The sequence below is a fragment of the Ixodes scapularis genome, unplaced genomic scaffold (assembly GCF_016920785.2).
Source record: "Ixodes scapularis isolate PalLabHiFi unplaced genomic scaffold, ASM1692078v2 ptg001274l_1___fragment_3__unscaffolded, whole genome shotgun sequence".
NCBI lineage: Eukaryota > Metazoa > Arthropoda > Arachnida > Ixodida > Ixodidae > Ixodes > Ixodes scapularis.
The window spans coordinates 301,625-320,381 of NW_024610131.1; the positions used below are offsets into that span (position 1 = coordinate 301,625).

An 18,757-nucleotide genomic window follows, 5' to 3' on the forward strand; every position below is an offset into this window, starting at 1 on the left:
GACCGGTGCCCTATGTGATGTGGCAGAAAGGTTGGCGCATGTGTAGATAAATTGCTGCCTGACGTGTTTACTCGTTATGTTTTCTGTAATAAAACCTTGAGTTGCGAGTCAACGCCTTTCCCGTCTTGTTTGTTCCTTCCCTCTATTGTTGGTCGTTCTGCGCTGTTTTACTTACATTACGTTTAGTCAAAACGCACTCAATCTTTCTTTTCACTGCACTCGCGGCGGCGACCACTGCCGCGGCCACGACAAGGTGGCCGATAAAAAATAAGAATTCGGCTCCGTGGAAGTTTTGACCCAAACCCCCAACTCGCACCGCACATTCGCAGTTGCGCCTTACGTTTCAGAAAATTTTTGTCGTCAATGTCATTTTTCTTGGCTCAGTAAACGCACTCAGCACCTTCAAATTCCCTTTTTCCACCAATCTCTCACCATTATACATTCATGTACTTCCAACATCATCCAAAAAAAAAAAAATTGCGTCGCGCTACGCGAATTTCTTAAGGTCAACCCAGCGCATTTTTACTTCGCAACTTCATCACGGGGGGAATATGCGGCGCTGGCGGAGCCACCGCCGCTTTCGCCGCTCCACACCAGCTCCCGCCGGCTCCTCCCATTGACCAGACCCTCTCTACACACGGCTCTGGGCAATCACCTTGAGAGGTTTTATCGTCTGCATGCTGCAGCTGGTATTTGTTTGTGTCCGGCTAGCTGGGGGAAGGACAATGCCGCAACTCTCCCAGATCCAGTAACCTTAGGCACGGCGACCGTCGTCTTTCGGTGCATCATGCTGAACAGCCTGCACAAAGCAAACAGGAAAGACAACAAGAAACAACAGCGACGCCACCTGGATTCGCGTGCTTATTTTGTTTGCAGAAGCACAAGACGACCGACAGGTTGTCTTGTGCTTCGACAAAAGTAATTGTTCTTCGGCAAAAGTAGTAAAGTAATATTTTACTCTCAAGGCGGCGACGTGAGGCGTGATCTTGTTCAGCGCTGGCGCGGTGGTGTCCCGCTTCGTGCGAAGCGACGTGCTAGTTCTCTGCTTATCGTTGGCACACTCGGGTAAAACGCAGTATTACTTCGTATATAAATGCATACACATATGAATTCATATGCATCTAAATAATAAGAAAATAAGAAATGCGCAATAATACTTCGCATTTCTATTCCTATCAGAGCTATACTCTAATGTGATGGAATTTTTCCGCGTTCAATGAATTTGTGCCTTTGTTGCCTCTCTGCCAATGAGGCTACTGTATATTGCATTTTACATTCGTCTCATTGTATACAATTTTTTTTTTTTTGCCTGCCAACACATTACTAGTATGATATTAGAGCTGAGATCGTGTGCGATACTTGTTTTGTTATTAATGCGAAACCATTAACGTGTCTTATGGAGCCAAGCCGGCGAAAACGGCAACTGAACTACCATTAGCTGCGAAAACTTTCTCGGAGAGGTTCTTGTAAAAAAAAAAGGAAATTAATGGCTTTGAAAAGAGAATTTCGTACATTTCGGTCGGGGTGGAAATCGAGCCCGGGCCTGCAGGGCTTGGAGCCACCGAGCACGCTTCCTCAAAGCCGTGCACGGTGGCTCCAAGGGTCTGGCTGACTAAAGCTGTGTCCAGTGCGTGCGTCGTGCTTTCGTATTCCCAGATCTAAAGAAGTCTTCATTGTCTCTGCTGAATTTCTGTTATCATCTCCAAGGTTGTTCATGTTCTTTCTATCGCGCCAGTTCGAAGTGAAAATAATCAAGTAACGTTAGTAGGTTCTCAAACAACAGAATGGAGGGCTCAAACTCTTTAGTATTAAGGAGGCGGGAGACATGAGTTTTGACGAGCTATTCTGTGTACTACGGTACTGCTTCACAGCGCACAAGATCAGACACACTTAAAACAAATTTTACGCACACAGGAAGAACACTCACGCAGCGCTGAGTGTACTACGGGTGTGTGAATATTCGAAATTCGAACTTGAATCGAATAATGATCTTCGGAATAAGTCGATTTGACTCACGCGGATTCCTAGTGTTCGATTTTTCGAATAATTGGTTGAATCGAATATTACAAGCTGGCAAAATTTCAGGTTTATTTACGCCGTGGCATGTGTCCGAGTTTCAGAATTAACCGTTATCTCATTCAAAGGTTAAGTGACTTTCTAAAAATTTCAATGGAAAAATGGTGCCCATGCATTTTCGCCCGTTTTCGGTAACTGGCGCTATAGAACGCGAAAGCTTCGTTGGCCGCCATTTTTCCATTGAAAATTTAAAAAAAAATCGCTTATAATTTAATAATAATTAGTCATGATACATTAGCTTCCGGTTTGAACCGCTAACGCTACATCTGGGAAGATTATGAGCGTTCGACAATCAGGTTACTTTTCGCATTAAAAAATGTAAATTAAAAAAAAAAAAAAAAAAAACATCTTGTATATTAAGTCTGCTTTCAGAAACCTCGACCACTTTGACAGAATGTAGTTCGTTCCGTCTGTTCCTCGAACGCAGCGATCATGGTCCCAGCTTCTTACACGCACTTGACAAAAGCCATGCGTTCGAGCTTCTTACACAAAGCCATGGTCCCAGCTTCTTACACGCACCTGACGAAAGCAGCGATCATGGTCCCAGCTTCTTACACGCACTTGACGATTCAAAATGGCGATCCCCACGCGTCGCCATTTTGAATTCGAGGACCTTGCGTCTCCTGCAGCACACGCGGCGATGCCAAGACAGACGCGTCTGCCATTTTGAGGCGTCCCTCGTCGAAAGTGAGCGTGTTTGCCGCTTGAGGCGGGTCGGGCATTCATTAACGATGACGTCATAGCCAGGCCTTGTCTTCAAGGTGGTATCGGTTAGACGCTGGGACTACGTTGTCACCAAGCGTTGACGTCATGCGCACGTAAATTGTACCGCGCAGTGTTGCCCTAACAGGGGACTGCCGACTCCATACTCAACTTTTTGATACGTGGAACAAATCACTGCCACAGCCGCAAAGATCACGTGTATGACGGGATAATACATACCGGTGTCAACAGATGTGGCCTTTTGGTAGACATGTTTTTCAACGCAGACACATGTGCGCAGGATGACGAGAGAATGACGTGTGCGTACCGAACACACGCAAATGGTACCCTTCCACGTCACTTGCAAGTCAAGAGACGCTAAAAGGGTAGCAATTAAAATCTGGAGATTCCTGTTTGACGTAATTTCTTGCTTGACGCGTAGAAAAATACAGGGTTGACCACCACGTCATAGATAATAAGTATGTCGTAGGTTTTTCGGTGTTTATTTCTAAAAAGACATCGGCGGATGATATTTCGGTATTTATTCATTTTTCAAAGTTAGTTGTACATCGGCGGTCTGTCTCGGACGTGCAGTGTCTGCTGTCAACGAAAATACAGGGCGTTCCTAAGAGACGAGAGGCGTGTTTTGCGGCTCGGGTAAATAAACTAAGCATTGCAGAAAACTCAGACTTCGTGAGAATGTTACGCTAGCGGTTGGGATGAACGCGACAATTTGAGAACATGACGTGACCCGAATCAAAAGATAATTAAAAAAAAAAAACACGAAATTTCTTTGAGCCGACGTCCAGCTACGCCTAATATCGTCAAAACAAGAAATGACTCCAACGGTGCCTCTAATATTTATTTCAATAAAAAAAAAAAAAAAAAAAAAACGCCAGTGTCACATTCTCACGGCGTTTGAGCTTCCTGCTATGCATCGTTCATTTACCCGGGTCGAAAAACACGGCTCTCGTTTTTTGAAACTCCCTGCAGGATCACGTTTAGGAGGCCTGTAGGTTCAAATAAAGACGGGCACGAATAAGCGTACACAGGAGGGCGCTAATGATAATGTTTTCGTCGAGCGCAGACTGACTTCCGTTTACACGTTTACACCGTTCAACCTTAATCACTGTTGACAATAAGACAACCGTGATCAGGTGCCACAAACATTTTAACTTGGTCCGGCGTCATCTAGACAATTGTGCGAATTCCAATGCCTTCGTTTACTTACCATGATATACAAAAGAAGAAGAAAAAAAGGGGCTGACAGAAACCCCTGCTACGTGGCAATTTCAAATCGCATTCGGCGAATCACCGTATGCCAATTGGAAACCGTGCACAGGGAATTGAAATCGCAATCGGATTCGTCGCCCGCCTCAATAACATCTGGCTAAATGTCCTTTGGAATGCCTGTGGGGCAGGAAGGAGCTCGACAGAGTTCAGCTATGTTTCTTAGATATCCCGAACCGCGTCTTGAACCCTGCCAGTCGAATTATCAAGATGGCGTCAGCATATAAGAGCGCCAAGTTTACATGAGTTTTAATAGCTCAAAGTAGACTAGCTCTTCAGGAAGAACAATATTTTGAAACCTCATTGGAGATATCTTGTTGCTTTTCTCTTTGAATCTAGAAGATGTAACTAAAACTAAAAAGGTTTGATGGAAGATGCATATTCTTGTAACCAAGAGGAAGAGTAAATTTCTGTGTTTGCTTGCCTCGTTCTGGGAAGCATGCGACAAAAAAAAAAAATTGTCGATGCAGTGTTCATCACGCAAACTAGATCTCGAAGTCTACATTCGAGCTATACAATAAATAACGCGTTTAACAGCTTGATCCTAAACACAGCTCCAAAGATTGTAAAACGTCACACGCGATTAAACTGAAGCTTTGTCCACCAGCACCCCGAACACAAAACGAAAGAGTTCTTTCCCTAACTGAGGCCAGCACAAATTTTCCGATGCACAAACACAGTAGAAGTCGTAGCCTTTCTATCTCTCCAGCTTTCTGGTCTCTAGAAATGACGCTCGCCTCTAGCGCCGAGAAGACAATGCGCCGTCCATCAAACTCGCAGCATCGCCTCCGCGAATACATGCCTTCCGGGTCGAGGCATGCTGCGGCATGCAGCTGCGGCGAAGATGAGGCACTTCATTGAAACCCGCCTTTGCCATGTGCGGCTTCAAACTCCTCCTCCCTACACGACGAAACTCGAGAGCACATTCCGTCTACGTCAGAGTTTCAAAAGCAGTGCTCCTTGGCTTTTTGCGCACTCGGCGATAAAGTATAAGCGCTGGGGCGCTGCCGTATATGTTGTAGACGTTGCCACCGCCATGGTGGATTCTAAGGTCGGATGATGCCAGGTCGGATTACCGGAGGATGACTGCTCGTTTCGATTCGGCATGGAGGCTAATCCTGCGTCTCCTATTGGTGGTCGTCTGCGTTCAATTATGCTCGTGTCAAAAGGTAAGATCGCTCGACACCGATATTCGTTCTACGTATTTGTTTACTCTCTGAACTCAGACTGATGGACAAAAACAGGAGGTTTTCTAAAAGTTTACTATTGTTATTAACACCTGGTGTAGTTGTGTATCGAAGCAGGATATTTACCTTTCATCGTGCATTAGATAAATTAAGTTTTCATTTTAATTAATAATAATTTAATTATTAATTTATGAACTTCCGTCATAAATGCAAGCACATATAAGGATCGTTGACACGTAACCTAAAGGGCATTTGCGTTTCTTGCAGGTTGCCCATACCTCAAACCTCGAAGGTAAGCACAACTCAACGCCTTTGATCGATGGGGATTAACTGGAAATAGTGTAGCTACGTTCTCTCGATTGCAACCAAGGGTTTTCTTTACATCTACTTTAAATTACCAAACAGCACTGCTCATATCTTATCACGTTCACAAACACGGTAAGTATTTCCGAAGGCATATTAGCTACCAACCTCGAAACAAGCCACATTCGTCAGCGAAGTAAAAAGCGAATTTATAAACGGTTCGTAGCTCAACTATCTCGGCACTTATAAACTACCACATTATGCAAAAAAAAAAAAGAAAAAAAAAGTTTTTTTTTTTTTTTTTTTTTTTTTTTACGAATGAGAAAGTGTATGTCGATATAAGTTAGAGCGTTCCCTGGATAATCAGATTATTTACTTGACTGTAAAGTGACGTTTCCTGGTATGGGCGGAACGGACAGATTTCTGAGACTGAACTCCTCGATCTCTTGCGCAATGAAGTAATTATCGACTGAATACAAACTGTGTACGGGCACTTCAAATCGCACAGTTATGTACATAGTAACTGCCCAAAATCAGGTTTTATTGTCAGTTCAAAAGTAATGCTTGCATTTTTTTTTCGTTTTAAACTAAAATTTTGAATTACTTCTTGAGTATCTTATCTTAAATATCGTACGCCCTGCCGTCACGGCGAATGTATAAAATATCGATGAAAAAGGCCACTTGTGCAGCGTGTAGTTCTTTCATTGCTCGATATGGTCGATACAACAATGTATGACGCGCGAGGCAGAGCGCGGAGCAAGTCATACTTTAACCTTTTTGCCTTTCCTTCAGTCGATGTGGGTGGCCTTTTTCATTGCACTTTAAACTAGCTTCTACGAACGTGCAGACGTGCAATGTCTGCAAAGTGCCCGGCACTTTGAAAACTCTGTATATGATGACGCACGTACTACTATTATTCTAAATATAAACTAAGGCAAAAAGAAAACCGGCCCCTACCAAAAGAATCCGGTATAACTTTTCACTGTCCGGATTATGGAACCGGAAATTTGCTACCGGAAACCCGAAATCCAGATTGCAGACAAAGGAATAATTTCTGAAAACCTAAATTCCAGATAGAGTCCAGATAGAATCCAGATAGATTTCCGGTTCCATAATCCGGATACCGAAAAGTTATACCGGATTTTTCGTAATTGGTAATTTGAACCAAGAGACAGCTAGACGGTATTTTCGCCTTCAACGATTCTAAATCTAAAGGACACTGAAAGGCATCTGAAAACTAACTGACGAATACGAAACACATACCTGTCTCAGAAATTATCGATCTGACACGTTCGTCTCGTAAAATGGTTCGTGGGCTAGGCGTAATACCGTAGACCGTTATCGTGTACTGTGTACACTTTTTGTTCCTGTTACTAAACATTTTACGAGATCCGTTCCCGCCAACGCCGATCAACTATATATATATATATATATATATATATATATATATATATATAGGCACTTATAAACTACCACATTATGCAAAAAAAAGGGAAAAAAATGAAAGCCGCTTACAACTCCATGTAACGCCGAATTAGAGCGCAGCTCTTGAGGAGGAGGGAAGGGTACTGGGGGGGGGAGTGAACTAACCAGGGGGGGGTCACGTCACCTTGGAGGTCACGTGACCCCCCCAATGCCGAAGATGTCATCACTGACGTCACTGATGACGTCATCAGTGACGATGACGATGCGGATACCGATGGCGTCATTAGTGACGTCACTGATGACTTCACCAGTGATGATGACGATGACGATGCGAATGTCGGTGACGTCATCAGTGACGTCACTGATGACGTCAGTGACGTCACCGGCATCCACATCGTCATCATCACTGATGACGTCACCGGCATCCACATCGTCATCATCACTGATGACGTCATTAGTGACGTCACTGATGACGTCACCGGCATCCACATCGTCATCATCACTAATGACGTCACCGGCATCCGCATCGTCATCATCACTGATGATGACGATGACGATGCGTGACTTCGGGGGTCACGTGACCCTCCTCGAGGTCACGTGACCTCAGGGAAGTCACGTGACTTCGTAAGGTCACGTGACCTCGGGGGGGGTCACGTGCCCCCCACGAGGTCACGTGACCCCGGTGGGGGGCTCGCGCGGTGCATTATGGGACATTTCCCATAATGCACCGCGCGGTTACGCCGACGGCGACGGCGACGGCGACGCCGCTCAAGCCGGAAACGGGCCCCTAAGAGCTGCGCTCTAAAACTCCGGCCGAAACGTCGAAGATTAAATCGTCCGTTGTTGCTGTTTTTCACTAAGGGTTTTTTTTCTTCTCAGTTTTATACCCACGCCCAGACTTGTACGTAATCCGTTACAAGTAACGAAATTACTTGTAATCCCTTACATTTATCGGTAATTTAGTAACGGAATAATTACATATTTTCTAGGGTAATTTTAAAGTAATTCCCTTACATTTTTGACGTAACGGATTCCTTGTAATCCGTTACATTTTTTGTCAGAACCAACCCCCCCCCCCCCCATCCCTTTCTAAATAAAGTTTTTTTTTTTTTTTTTTTTTTCATTTTTGTAAAGTCGAGCGCAGTGACACTATCACGCGAATGGACCAGCGCAAAGGGAGGCTTGGCACTTCAGTTCCGCAAAGCCTTTTTTGTTTTTAACATTAAGCTTCTGAATTTTTTTTTTACACCCTGACAACAATGTAAAAAAAATCCAAATAAACATTTCTACAAAAAAAAAGGGGGGGGGGGGGGGTGGGGGAGGGCGGAAGGGGCAAGTTATTTCCGCTTTTGTTTAGTCCCTCTGTTTTTTCTTTGCGATCGAAGACGAAGAGAGGAGGACACCAAGTGATCGTGCGCCTCTTCGAGAAGCGCGAGGCGTAAATGCACTGAAAAGAATTAACAATGTCCTTCTACGACCATTTTCATAATGTCATAACACGAGACAACGCTCCGTCTACCCCCTTTTTGTGAGTCAGCTTTTTGCGAGCACTTAGAAAATGCTAATAGTCTTCCCTTCTTCTGCTTCCTGCTTTGCCCCAGCAGGGCCCATCTTATCTCAAGCAGATATTTTTACAAATAAAACATAATGGTGGCTGACATAGACTTGATATTCTGGGCTTGAGGAGACAGTGAAATTCGTGAGTGGGGCCATAGCGCGGCTTACTTAGTACTCTACCCTTTGCTGCCGGTGGCATCAGCGGACGTCTATCTGGAGAACACCGGAGTAAACTGCAGTCGCTCCGTGCTCCGTGCGTTTTTGAACGGCAACAAGAAAGGTACACACGGCAAACGTGCGTTTACATATCCTTGTTTTAACCGACGTTCTAATTAATTGTTGTTATGAGTGTCATTCTTTTTTTTTTTATTACTTATATTTATATACTGGAAACTTTCTTTTATTCACCAACGTCTCAAGTGAGGCTCGAACTCTTCAGAACCAAAGGAAGAATATCGAGCCAAACATTATTTATTATTTAATTATCACCTTACTATTACAACTATGTTTTGCTATTGATGACTTCCACAGCTTCGCGATTTAGACAATGGAGAATTTTAGTAGATCGCTCCGATGACTCCGATCACAATATCCGATACTTCGCCGCCGTCTATGCGTATGCATCATATCGTTATCGCGGGTATCGGAGGTATCGGAAGGATCTACTAAATCTCTCGAATAGCAGGCAACGGCTGCAACGACGAAGCTTTGCTCTACATTCGAGGTAAATAGTACTTCCCTTGCTTCGCTGAAAAAGCTCAAAGCAGAACATGAAGCATTCGTGAGGAACGATATGGCACTCCCATCCAGTGCCTCAGCTCAAATGGTGTTCAGCGTAGCAGTCGGCATATTGAGTAAGAAAGAACACAAAATGTCTGACGAGACTTTTGAGGGTCAGCTGTTGCTCAAAATACTCAAGGTCATTAAATGGAACACGTTACAACAATAAGAACTTGAATAACCCTCTTCCCTTTGTTTCTTACTTGAGGACAATAATGTTAAAAGTAACGCCACGAAAGTAAAGGATTACTTTTTGGGGTAACGGTCAGTTACTTTTATGGGAGGGTAATTGTAATTGTAATAAATTACAATTTAGCCTCGAGTAATTGTAAATGTAATTCGTTACTATTTTTCAGTAACGTGTACAAGTCTGCCCACGCCTTCGGCCTCCCGCCACCATGCCCGTTATATATATATATATATATATATATATATATATATATATATATATATATATATATATATATATATTTGTTTGTTTTGTATTCACACGCGAAATGAATAGTGGATACTTACTTGAAAGCTCCACCTTTGAACGTGTGCCACCGGATCTATTGTCTCAACTGCGCTGACCTGTCCATTCGATCTCTCGGCAGAACACTATGCACAGTAGATACCTGACATTATATTACTGTCCGACAAGTTCTTGGAAAGCTAAATCTGGCTAAGACATCTAGACAAAAGCTTGAAATATTTCCCATATCCAACCGGGAATTACCACAAACAAATCACGCAATATGTGATTTAGCAAATAGACCTAGACAGGTGCTGTCTAGGTCTATTTGCTAAATCACATATTGCGTGATCCCAGTGTCGGATAGTGTTGAAACACATCATTGCCGTGGTGTGTTTTAACAGTTGTAAGGTACCAGGGGCGGATCCAGAACTCCGTTTGGGGGGGGGGGGGGAGGGGCCGCCCCCCCCCCCCCCCTTGGATCCGCGCCTGTAATGTACTGATGCACTCATATTAAAACCGCCAGTAACAAAAGATTTTGTTCAGTATCCCTGACTCGGTTCCTTTAAATTTGTGTACAAATATGATGATGTGTGTTATTTCCTTTGGGTTATATACACATACTAATGCAAGTAAACAAACTCGGTACAAAATAAAAAAAAAGCTGTGGTCGCCTTAAAGTGAGACATTTCCGATAAAATATGCATTTATACTTTCCATGTCTAGGTAACCACATTACCTTCCCTGCGCCTGGAGTCAGTGTCTTGGAAAAAACGCCAGAAGGCGCAGAACAGGAAATACCAGCGAACGACCTTGCCGTCGAGTCCGATGATGTCGAAGAACCAGAACCAGCAAAAAGTACTGAAAGCGATATTGTCATGCCGGTAATCGTAAGCGGTGGTGACAATGAAGGGATCAAAAACAATGTCGCAGAAGTGCCAGACGAGCCCTCCCAAGACAATTCTAATGGTAACCAATCTACAAATCCGAAACCTGACTCACCAACGGACTTCAATGACCAGGACCCATCGCAGAACATCGGAAAAGACTCAATACCTTCGGGCACCAAAGACGCCTTGGCGAACATAAACATCACACAGTTTATAAGGGAAAATTGTGGTAAAGCCCATTCAAGAAAGCGTCGGATAGTTGGCGGCACCATAAGCTCAGTGACCTACTACCCATGGACTGTAAGTAGGCACAGTTCCCTCAAAGCACCATACGTAGGTGAACTACAACACATAGAGGCTGGCTCAGAAATTTGGGTTTGATTATGACCAGCTGAGTTACGACTCCTCGCGTCTCACTACGACCCGTTGCGTGGACTTCGGTTGTCATAATAACCGTATGATCTCGTCGTAAACAGTCACAAGGGGTTGTACGTCATCGGTCACAATCAAACGCAATCTCCGGACCAGTCGTAAGAGCGTCCGCTTAAATCACACGAGCGCAACCCTGGCAACAGCGAGCTCTACAGAACCTCCTAGTCATTCCCAAGGACAATGATATCTGGGTCATTTGTCCTTGTTGCATACTTTGTGTCAGGGAATAAAAAATTGAAATCATGGAAAAAAGACTGGGCTTTGACTAGACGCGGTGAGGGGTAGTTGATCAGATTGGCACCTCGTGCTTCACTTTACTTCTATTTATTCTCAAATTCGAACAACCGATTTGAAACAGTCTCCCTCTCCATTAACTCTACTGCAACAAGTTATCTATCAAAAATGTCTAGTTGTTGCGGTTTGGATATTGTATTAACAGAAGCATTTTCGTGCTGGTACATTATGGTATTAGCAAATGAAAAAGTTAAAAAGAAAAGAGCTTTTAATCTCTGTCGATTTTAATATTTCAATATCAAGTTCAACCTGCGTCGCCAGGATGACAGAAACTAGATTGAAGCCTAACATTTGCCAACAAGATTTGTGAATGGGAGAATCTACTGCACTGATTTCAGGTGGGAATCTTTATGGACGGCTCTTCCCAGCCATACTGTGGGGCCGTTCTCCTAACACCGTGGTTCGTCCTGACTGCAGCTCACTGCACCCGAGGGTAAGTCCCTAACGACAACGAGGCACCACGGTCCTTAGATAAACTACGTATACTAGCCTGGAAACCTCGGTGGTTTCCGCCCTAGCAATGTTTGCCTTCACAAGCGGCATCGTTTTCTTAAATCTTATAATCAGGAAATGCGCAAGGCATGCTGGCGCTGGCAGCATTTCACTGGAGAGATGTATTTACTATGCTCAATATTCTAACTCAGAATTTTTTATTCCACTACCACTGTAAAGTCCAAAATGATTATGCCCACCCGCTAACTGTACATCTTATATAGGTTTAGCTCTACCTCGCGAAGTGATGCTAGGAACGAAGAACAAACCTGCACTTGCAAAACGCATGTCATCTCGTATTCCTAGTTATTTTTTTCTTTTCAAACGGCATGCAGGCAGATTACTGTGCTCGGCTTCAACTATTTTCTACTAGGTTGTTAAGTTTGCCGTAGCTTTGACCGTGCTGCCACACTGCACTGTCGTGAAAGCACGTGTCTTTGCCTTGCGTCGCATATGCTTGTGCTCTCGTGCAAAAGACGCCAAACGAAGCCACACGTTCACGCGAATAGCTAGGAGAGCACTGCGGAATTTTACGCCAATCAATAGGGATTTTTAGCAAACCGTTACCATGGTCCACACTATCGGAGCCTTTGAAACGTGTTTTAGAGCGCAGTTCTTAGGCGCCCGTTTCCGGCTTGAGCGGCGTCGCCGTCGCCGCCGGCGGAACCGCGCGGCGCATTATGGGAAACGTCCCATAACGCACCGCGGTGACGCGCGCGTTGCATTATGGGACGTTTTTCATAATGTGCCGCACGGAAGGGGGGTGGAGGAAGAGGAGGAGGAGGGGAGGGGAGGAGGGAGGAGGAGGAGGCGAGGAGCACGGGAGTAGATGAGGAGGGAGGTGGGGAGGGTACGGACGAGGAGGAGGGGCATACCGTCCCCCCTTACTTTCCGCTCCTCCTCCTCAAGAGCTGCGTTCTAATTCGGCATTACAAGCAGTTGAAAACGTCTCTCATTTTTTTAAGTGCGCGCCTGGGTGCATGCTTCAAAGGCTCCGGTAGTGCGGTACGCCGAACACGGTAACGCTTTGCTAAAAGCCCCTAATGACAAAGTGGCACCACGGTCCTTACATAAACTACGTACTAGCCTGAAAACTTCGGTGGTTTCCGCCCTAGTAAAGTTTGTCTTCACAGACGGCGCTGATTCATGTGCACGCATCCAGCAACTTTATTCACGGTGACTTCTCCGAACCCACGCCCATCCGTTAGGTTCTCCGAGCGACCCAATGGGTTAACTCCTAAAGTCTGCACCGCGCCTCTAGTGCTTCAATATGTTCCTAGAAAAATCTTTTCAATATCGTCTCAAAAAAATCCTAGAACAGGAAATCTCAGGACCATGGTCGAACAATCGCTTTGTTTAAAAAAAAAACACAAAACACAAACAAAAAAAAAAGACTCGCGTTCGTTGAGAGGAAATTATTTTTCTGTTCGCTTTACAGAAGAATGGCGGTGAATCTAAGAGTCGCCTACGGGCTGCAGACCATAAACGAGCGCACCTTGGCGGAACGGCATGAGCACGTGGCGGTAGTCAAGGCGATACATCAGCACAAGAAATTCGTGGACATCGTGCACGGCGACGACATCTCCATGTTGCAACTGGAGACACCTCTGCTCGCGGACGGACAGCCAGTGCCACCCATCTGCACGCCGCAGGCGTCTCAACTGGACCGCAGCACTGTGGTGAACACAACGGGTGTGGTTGCAGGCTGGGGCAGGACGAAGTACAGTGAGTTCGCTTTGGTCGTTATTTTTTTAATTTAACGACGCTCTACTATTGGGACAACCTCGTCTCGTGCTGAGCGCATGCATGTACGAAGCTATGCGACATAAACCAATACCACCTACTGTCGGTGACAAATAAGAGCGCAGGGGAAACTCCTCCCACCTCTTTCCACTTTAGCTGAGCGAACGCTGGAAAGGAGGTCGCCTCCTCTCCACCGTTCGCTTTGCTGAAGTGGAAAGAGGTGGGAGGAGCTTCCCCCTGAAATCTTAACCTGTCACCGGTGATAGAAGAAAAGGCCTGTCCATGACGTCTATCCCCGACCCGCCCCAAGCAGCAAACACGCTGTGTCTCGGCGAGACTCGCATGGTTGCAGCTTGGGGCGGGTCGGGGATTCACTAACGATGACGTCACGCACAGGCCTTTTCTTCTATGTGAACATCAACGCCCCGCACGTTAAATCTGGTCACGGCTCTACGTGTGTACGTGCTGAAGCGAGCAATGCGAGTCCCTGCATTCTCACGCTCCCCACCTTTCCCAACCCACTCCCCCATCATGGGCTGACTGGCTGGCCAGTTCCGACGAGGATGACCAGCTGCAGCGAGTCGCTGAGGCCGTACACGGTCTCCACAAGCGCCCCGTCAATAAAAATATCATTCACTCATCCATTCTAAGCTCCACCCGCAGTTTACAGAGAGAGCGCACCTATGCCAAAACCCGTGAAAAGAAATCAGTCTAAAGCCACGGGCTTGCAAATGTAAAGAACTCCGGAATGCTTTCATTAACCTTACAAGTGCGGCCAAGATGTGGCTGTGCGAACACAAAGCTCGCATTGACTAAACATCCCCATTGCGATGGCCTTTCTGCTGAGTGCGTACCTTCGGCAGTGTTCCATTCACACCACCGAAATCTGTTGGTTCTTTGCTAGGATGTTTGACGCTTTTCCATGGGTGGCGTTCATCTCAAATATTGTGTCTTTGCCACGCATTGAACCAATGTATCAAGATCAATAGTATACCGGAGACTTCGGTTGGTTTTGTTATAGGAAAAGTATGTATCAACTATAAGAACAAATTAATTGAATTAAACGCTCTCTGTCAAACCTTCTCCGTACTTATTCTCAGTGTACAGCTGCTCATAATATATTTGTCATTTTGCAGAAAACGATTTTCAAAGTAACAACTTATTAAATGAAGGGTTGGAGCATCCAGTGCTCCTGAGGATCCTAATCTGGAGCAGCAGATGAATCATGCGCGAAAGAGTGTAAAACAATCATGCGGGTGTGCATCCTTCAAACTGATGTTGCCGCCTCTAAATATTTTAATGGCTAGTTTCCCGCCAAGCAATTGCTCCAGCGGTATCGTTTGTCTTCACCAGATGGCGAAAGTAGCTCGGACCTTCGAGAGGTTTCCCTGCCCATCGTGTCCAACCAGGTATGTTCAAAGGTGTTCGAGGGCGTCGTCGAAATCACGGACGGGATGATCTGCGCTGGAGACATCACAGGAAAGAAGGACGCCTGTCAGGTAGGACACACAAAAGTACCTTGAGGAACGTACGAGGAAAAGCGGATTGGTTGACAACTTGGATGTTGCAGTGTCACCAAAAGCAACGTACATAGCCGGGACGAGAAGTTTTCGCCTTCTCAACGAATAAAAGTAACTTTGAGGTGAACCGTAACGTTACGGTGAAGATGCCTCCCATTAAAGTTGGGCGTTTGTAAAGTCATGGCTCCTCCCCCACGGCGACGTCACGATGAACTTACTTCATAGGTCTGACCAGCTAAGACCTCTTAATGTGTGACTTTTCTCTTTGTTGCGTGTCTTTTAGAGCGCAGCTCTTAGGCGCCCGTTTCCGGCTTGAGCGGCGTCGGCGTAACCGCGCGGTGCATTATGGGTAAATTTCCCCGCTAAATCTAGCGGAAAAATTTCCCCGCTAAATCTAGCGGAAAAATTTCCCCACTAAATGTAGCGGAAATATTTTTCCGCTAAATCTAGCGGAAAAAATTTCCCTGCTAAATCTAGCGAAAAAATTTCCGCGCTAAATCTAGCGGGAAAATTTCCCAGCTAAATCTGGCGGAAAAATTTCTCCGCTAAATCTAGCGGGAAAATTTCCCAGCTAAATCTGGCGGAAAAATTTCCCCGCTAAATTTAGCGGAAAAATTTTCCCCGCTAAATCTAGCGAAAAAATTTATCTGGGGGGTCACGTGACCTTTGTGGCCTCGGCTCCTCCTCCTCAAGAGCTGCGCTCTAATTCGGCGTTACAGGGAGTTGTAAACGGCTTTCATTTTTAATGACAAATTGCGAGAGTTAGGCATACGTACTTAGTTGAGTATTTACTGTTGATATACGACGAAGTGCCCACGTAGATAACCCGGTGTCTCTGACATTTGGCCACACTCCGTTTCACTGTCAAGTCCGATCGCAGTCGACACTACGGTCCGATTGAGCCAATCAAGGAGCGCCAAAAGTGCCACGTCACTGCGCTCGTCGCCACTGTTCGTTTCCTGGCACCAACGAAGCTAGTCACGCACGGCGAATTCGCCGTGATCGTACGCTTTTAAGGCGAAAGCCTTACTTGTTCCATTACGCGAAAAACGGCGGCGTTGTGCCCAAAAGATGGTCATAAAAATACGGCATCAAGCACGCGCCTCAGAGATAAAACACAAGAAAAAGCACAGCAACGCCGGTGCTTCGTCAAGGAAGCCGGCGGGGGCGGTCAAGGTCAAAGCGGACACGCCTCGGAAATAAAACACAAAGAAAAGCATAGTAACGCGGATGCTTCGTCGTGGTGCGCTGCTTGTGGTGCGCTGCCTGTAGGAATGCTTTTGCATTTCTACGCGCAGCGCACTACAAGCAGCGCGCCACGTCTTCCTTTTTCAAGTAAGGAGTCTTAAGCGTCTCCGCCGAATTTTCCTTGTGCGTGATTGGTTAAACCGGTGATAGCACATCCACAGAGACAAGGAGCGCCGTGTAGATGCACATTGTCTGCTGTATGGCTGGCTACATTGGACTGTAGCGCCGAGGACGGACAGTGAAACGGGCTATAGCGCGACACCTGAAATAAAAGGCCTGGCCTACAAGGCAATCATTTCGAATGGATGAATGCGGGATGCAAGATGATGTGGAAATGTCTAAAGGTTTCGGTAATGTGTGATAGGTAGTGAGATATATCATGGACACTATTCGTCGTCGTACGTGGTCTCCAAAGAGGAAATAATCGAAAATATGCGGATGAATGATAGAATATGAAACAATGTTTTATGAAACTGCCGGAATTCAAACACTTAGGCGGAGCAGAAATTTGGTCTCTCTGCGGCTTCGTAGATTCTCATTCGATTAAGTACGGTTCATTCATCCGCATATTTTCGATTAATTCGTGTATGTCGACTTTTACATGGTTATAAATAACTAGACAACTAAGTTTCTGCCATTCATGTTTAGTGCTCACTCCAAGTGTGTGGAAATTCTCGTTACTTCCATAATTCTGTAGACGTTGAACGCGGCAGTTTACTAAAGATAAACCTCAGCAAGCCGCTGGTTTCTGGAGAGTTTAAAACTATTAGTCACGGCAGGCACGTAGCCAGGGGGGCGACATGGGTTCCCCCACAAAATCATCCATTTTGCTGGGACCTCCTCTCCCCCCTCCCCCTCATAAAGCATTTTGTCATAGGCGGCGGCGCCCCCCCCCCCCCCCCCCCCCCCCCCCCGAAACAAAATTCTGGCTACCTGCCTGAGTCACGCTATGTGGACCCTGCAGGGTTTCCACGTTTGGCCACCGTAGCAGGCGTTTGCCGACTCCGGGGATTGTTGGTACATATACAAGTTCACTTCACCAATGACAATTCAGTCGATGAATATGACCGCCGCGCCATTGCTTTCTCTGTTTTCATTTCAGGGAGACTCTGGCGGCCCCCTCATGTGGTACTCGAGCGTCTTTGAACGCTGGTTCGTGATCGGTGTCGTCTCCTTCGGCGTCAAGTGCGCCGAGAAGGGTTACTACGGCACGTACACCTGGGTCGAGAAGTACCTGAGCTGGATATGCGAGATCACCGATGGGCTGGTCTGCCTCCAAACCACGGGGGACCAGAAGAAACAGCCAACAACATCCAAAATCAAAGCAAAACCAGTCAAATCCAAGGGGTCTAAAAGGAGGCCCCTTCACAATAAGTTGAGTCCTAGTAGACTGAGAAAGAGTAGGCGACGTAAATGGAATCTGCAGAAGCAGGAATAAAAAAAAAATTGAGTCAGTGAATTCTGTTGTAAACGTTAGATCAGAAGGGAACACTTCTGGAGAAATCGAGTGGGCTTTCAGAGCACAAACGCGAACTTGCACCGGCTAAGCGGAATGCGCGCGAAAAACAAAATCTTTCTTGGAGAGCTCAGGGTGAACAACACAAATACGCCATTACACTGTTCCCCAAATAAAGAGTGAAGTATATTCGCTTAAACAAAATATAGACAGAACCTCATCTCCATTCCAGATTTGTCATCGTCCGGTAAGACGCACATGGTCACTGGTTTCCCTATACCGTTCGATCACATATGCGTAGACACTGCACTCACAGCCAGACAAATAATGGGCGTAGCAACGTGCCCGTATTTCGCGCATGAAAATCTCGGAAAACACCAAAGCGCACACTAATTCTGTCAGCATAACTAGTCAATCCCGCGAAATCTTTCCCCCCTTTCCATTTACCAGAGCCAACGCCAGATAGCGGGCGAGTCCCTCCCTGCCTCGCCTCCTCTCCCCGCGTTGGCTCTGCTAAGTGGAAAGGGTGGAGGGTTTCGCGGGGGGCGCATGAGAAGATGTTGTGTGCGTCCTTCTTGTTTCGTGTCTCCGGTTTTATTATGTTGCTTAGAAGAGGTATAGGGCACCAGCCTCGCTTGTGCCCTATACCTCTTCTTTCAGGAGCTTGCCCTGGTTTTCTTAGCCTCCAACAGAGTATATAGACCGGGGGTCTCAAACACGCGGCCCGCGACTCGCTGGGACGCGGCCCGCAGGCAACCGGTTACGAGTCTCATTCCCATGTCTCGAGCGCTAGAAATGGCGTGCGCCATGCATCGTGATCTCATCTCGCCGATTCATTTTCGCTCGAAAAGCAGTCATGCTCTTTTAACGTATTCACATAGTTAATAGCTATTTGTGTTCATTTGCCC

The 18,757-nt window shown here is 45.9% G+C and overlaps 1 protein-coding gene across 1 annotated transcript; it reads left to right on the forward strand.

The window, feature by feature from the left end:
• The first annotated feature begins 5,003 nt into the window (after positions 1-5,003).
• Positions 5,004-18,064, forward strand: LOC121834527 (clotting factor G beta subunit-like). The gene is made up of 7 exons (XM_042288228.1): positions 5,004-5,237; positions 5,523-5,547; positions 10,501-10,964; positions 11,729-11,823; positions 13,321-13,607; positions 14,979-15,124; positions 17,496-18,064. Exons 1-7 carry the CDS (start codon positions 5,151-5,153, stop codon positions 17,829-17,831), a joined length of 1,440 nt encoding a protein of 479 aa, XP_042144162.1. The 5' UTR covers positions 5,004-5,150; the 3' UTR covers positions 17,832-18,064.
• The last annotated feature ends 693 nt before the right edge of the window (positions 18,065-18,757 follow it).

What these genes read in the sequence shown, in the direction of transcription:
- LOC121834527 (XM_042288228.1), top strand. Translation starts at nt 5,151, where the DNA reads ATGACTGCTCGTTTCGATTCGGCATGGAGGCTAATCCTGCGTCTCCTA. An exon ending in TGACCTACTACCCATGGACT is followed by an intron (nt 10,965 to 11,728) that starts GTAAGTAGGCAC and finishes CACTGATTTCAG; the next exon opens with GTGGGAATCTTTATGGACGG. An exon ending in GAAAGAAGGACGCCTGTCAG is followed by an intron (nt 15,125 to 17,495) that starts GTAGGACACACA and finishes TTTTCATTTCAG; the next exon opens with GGAGACTCTGGCGGCCCCCT.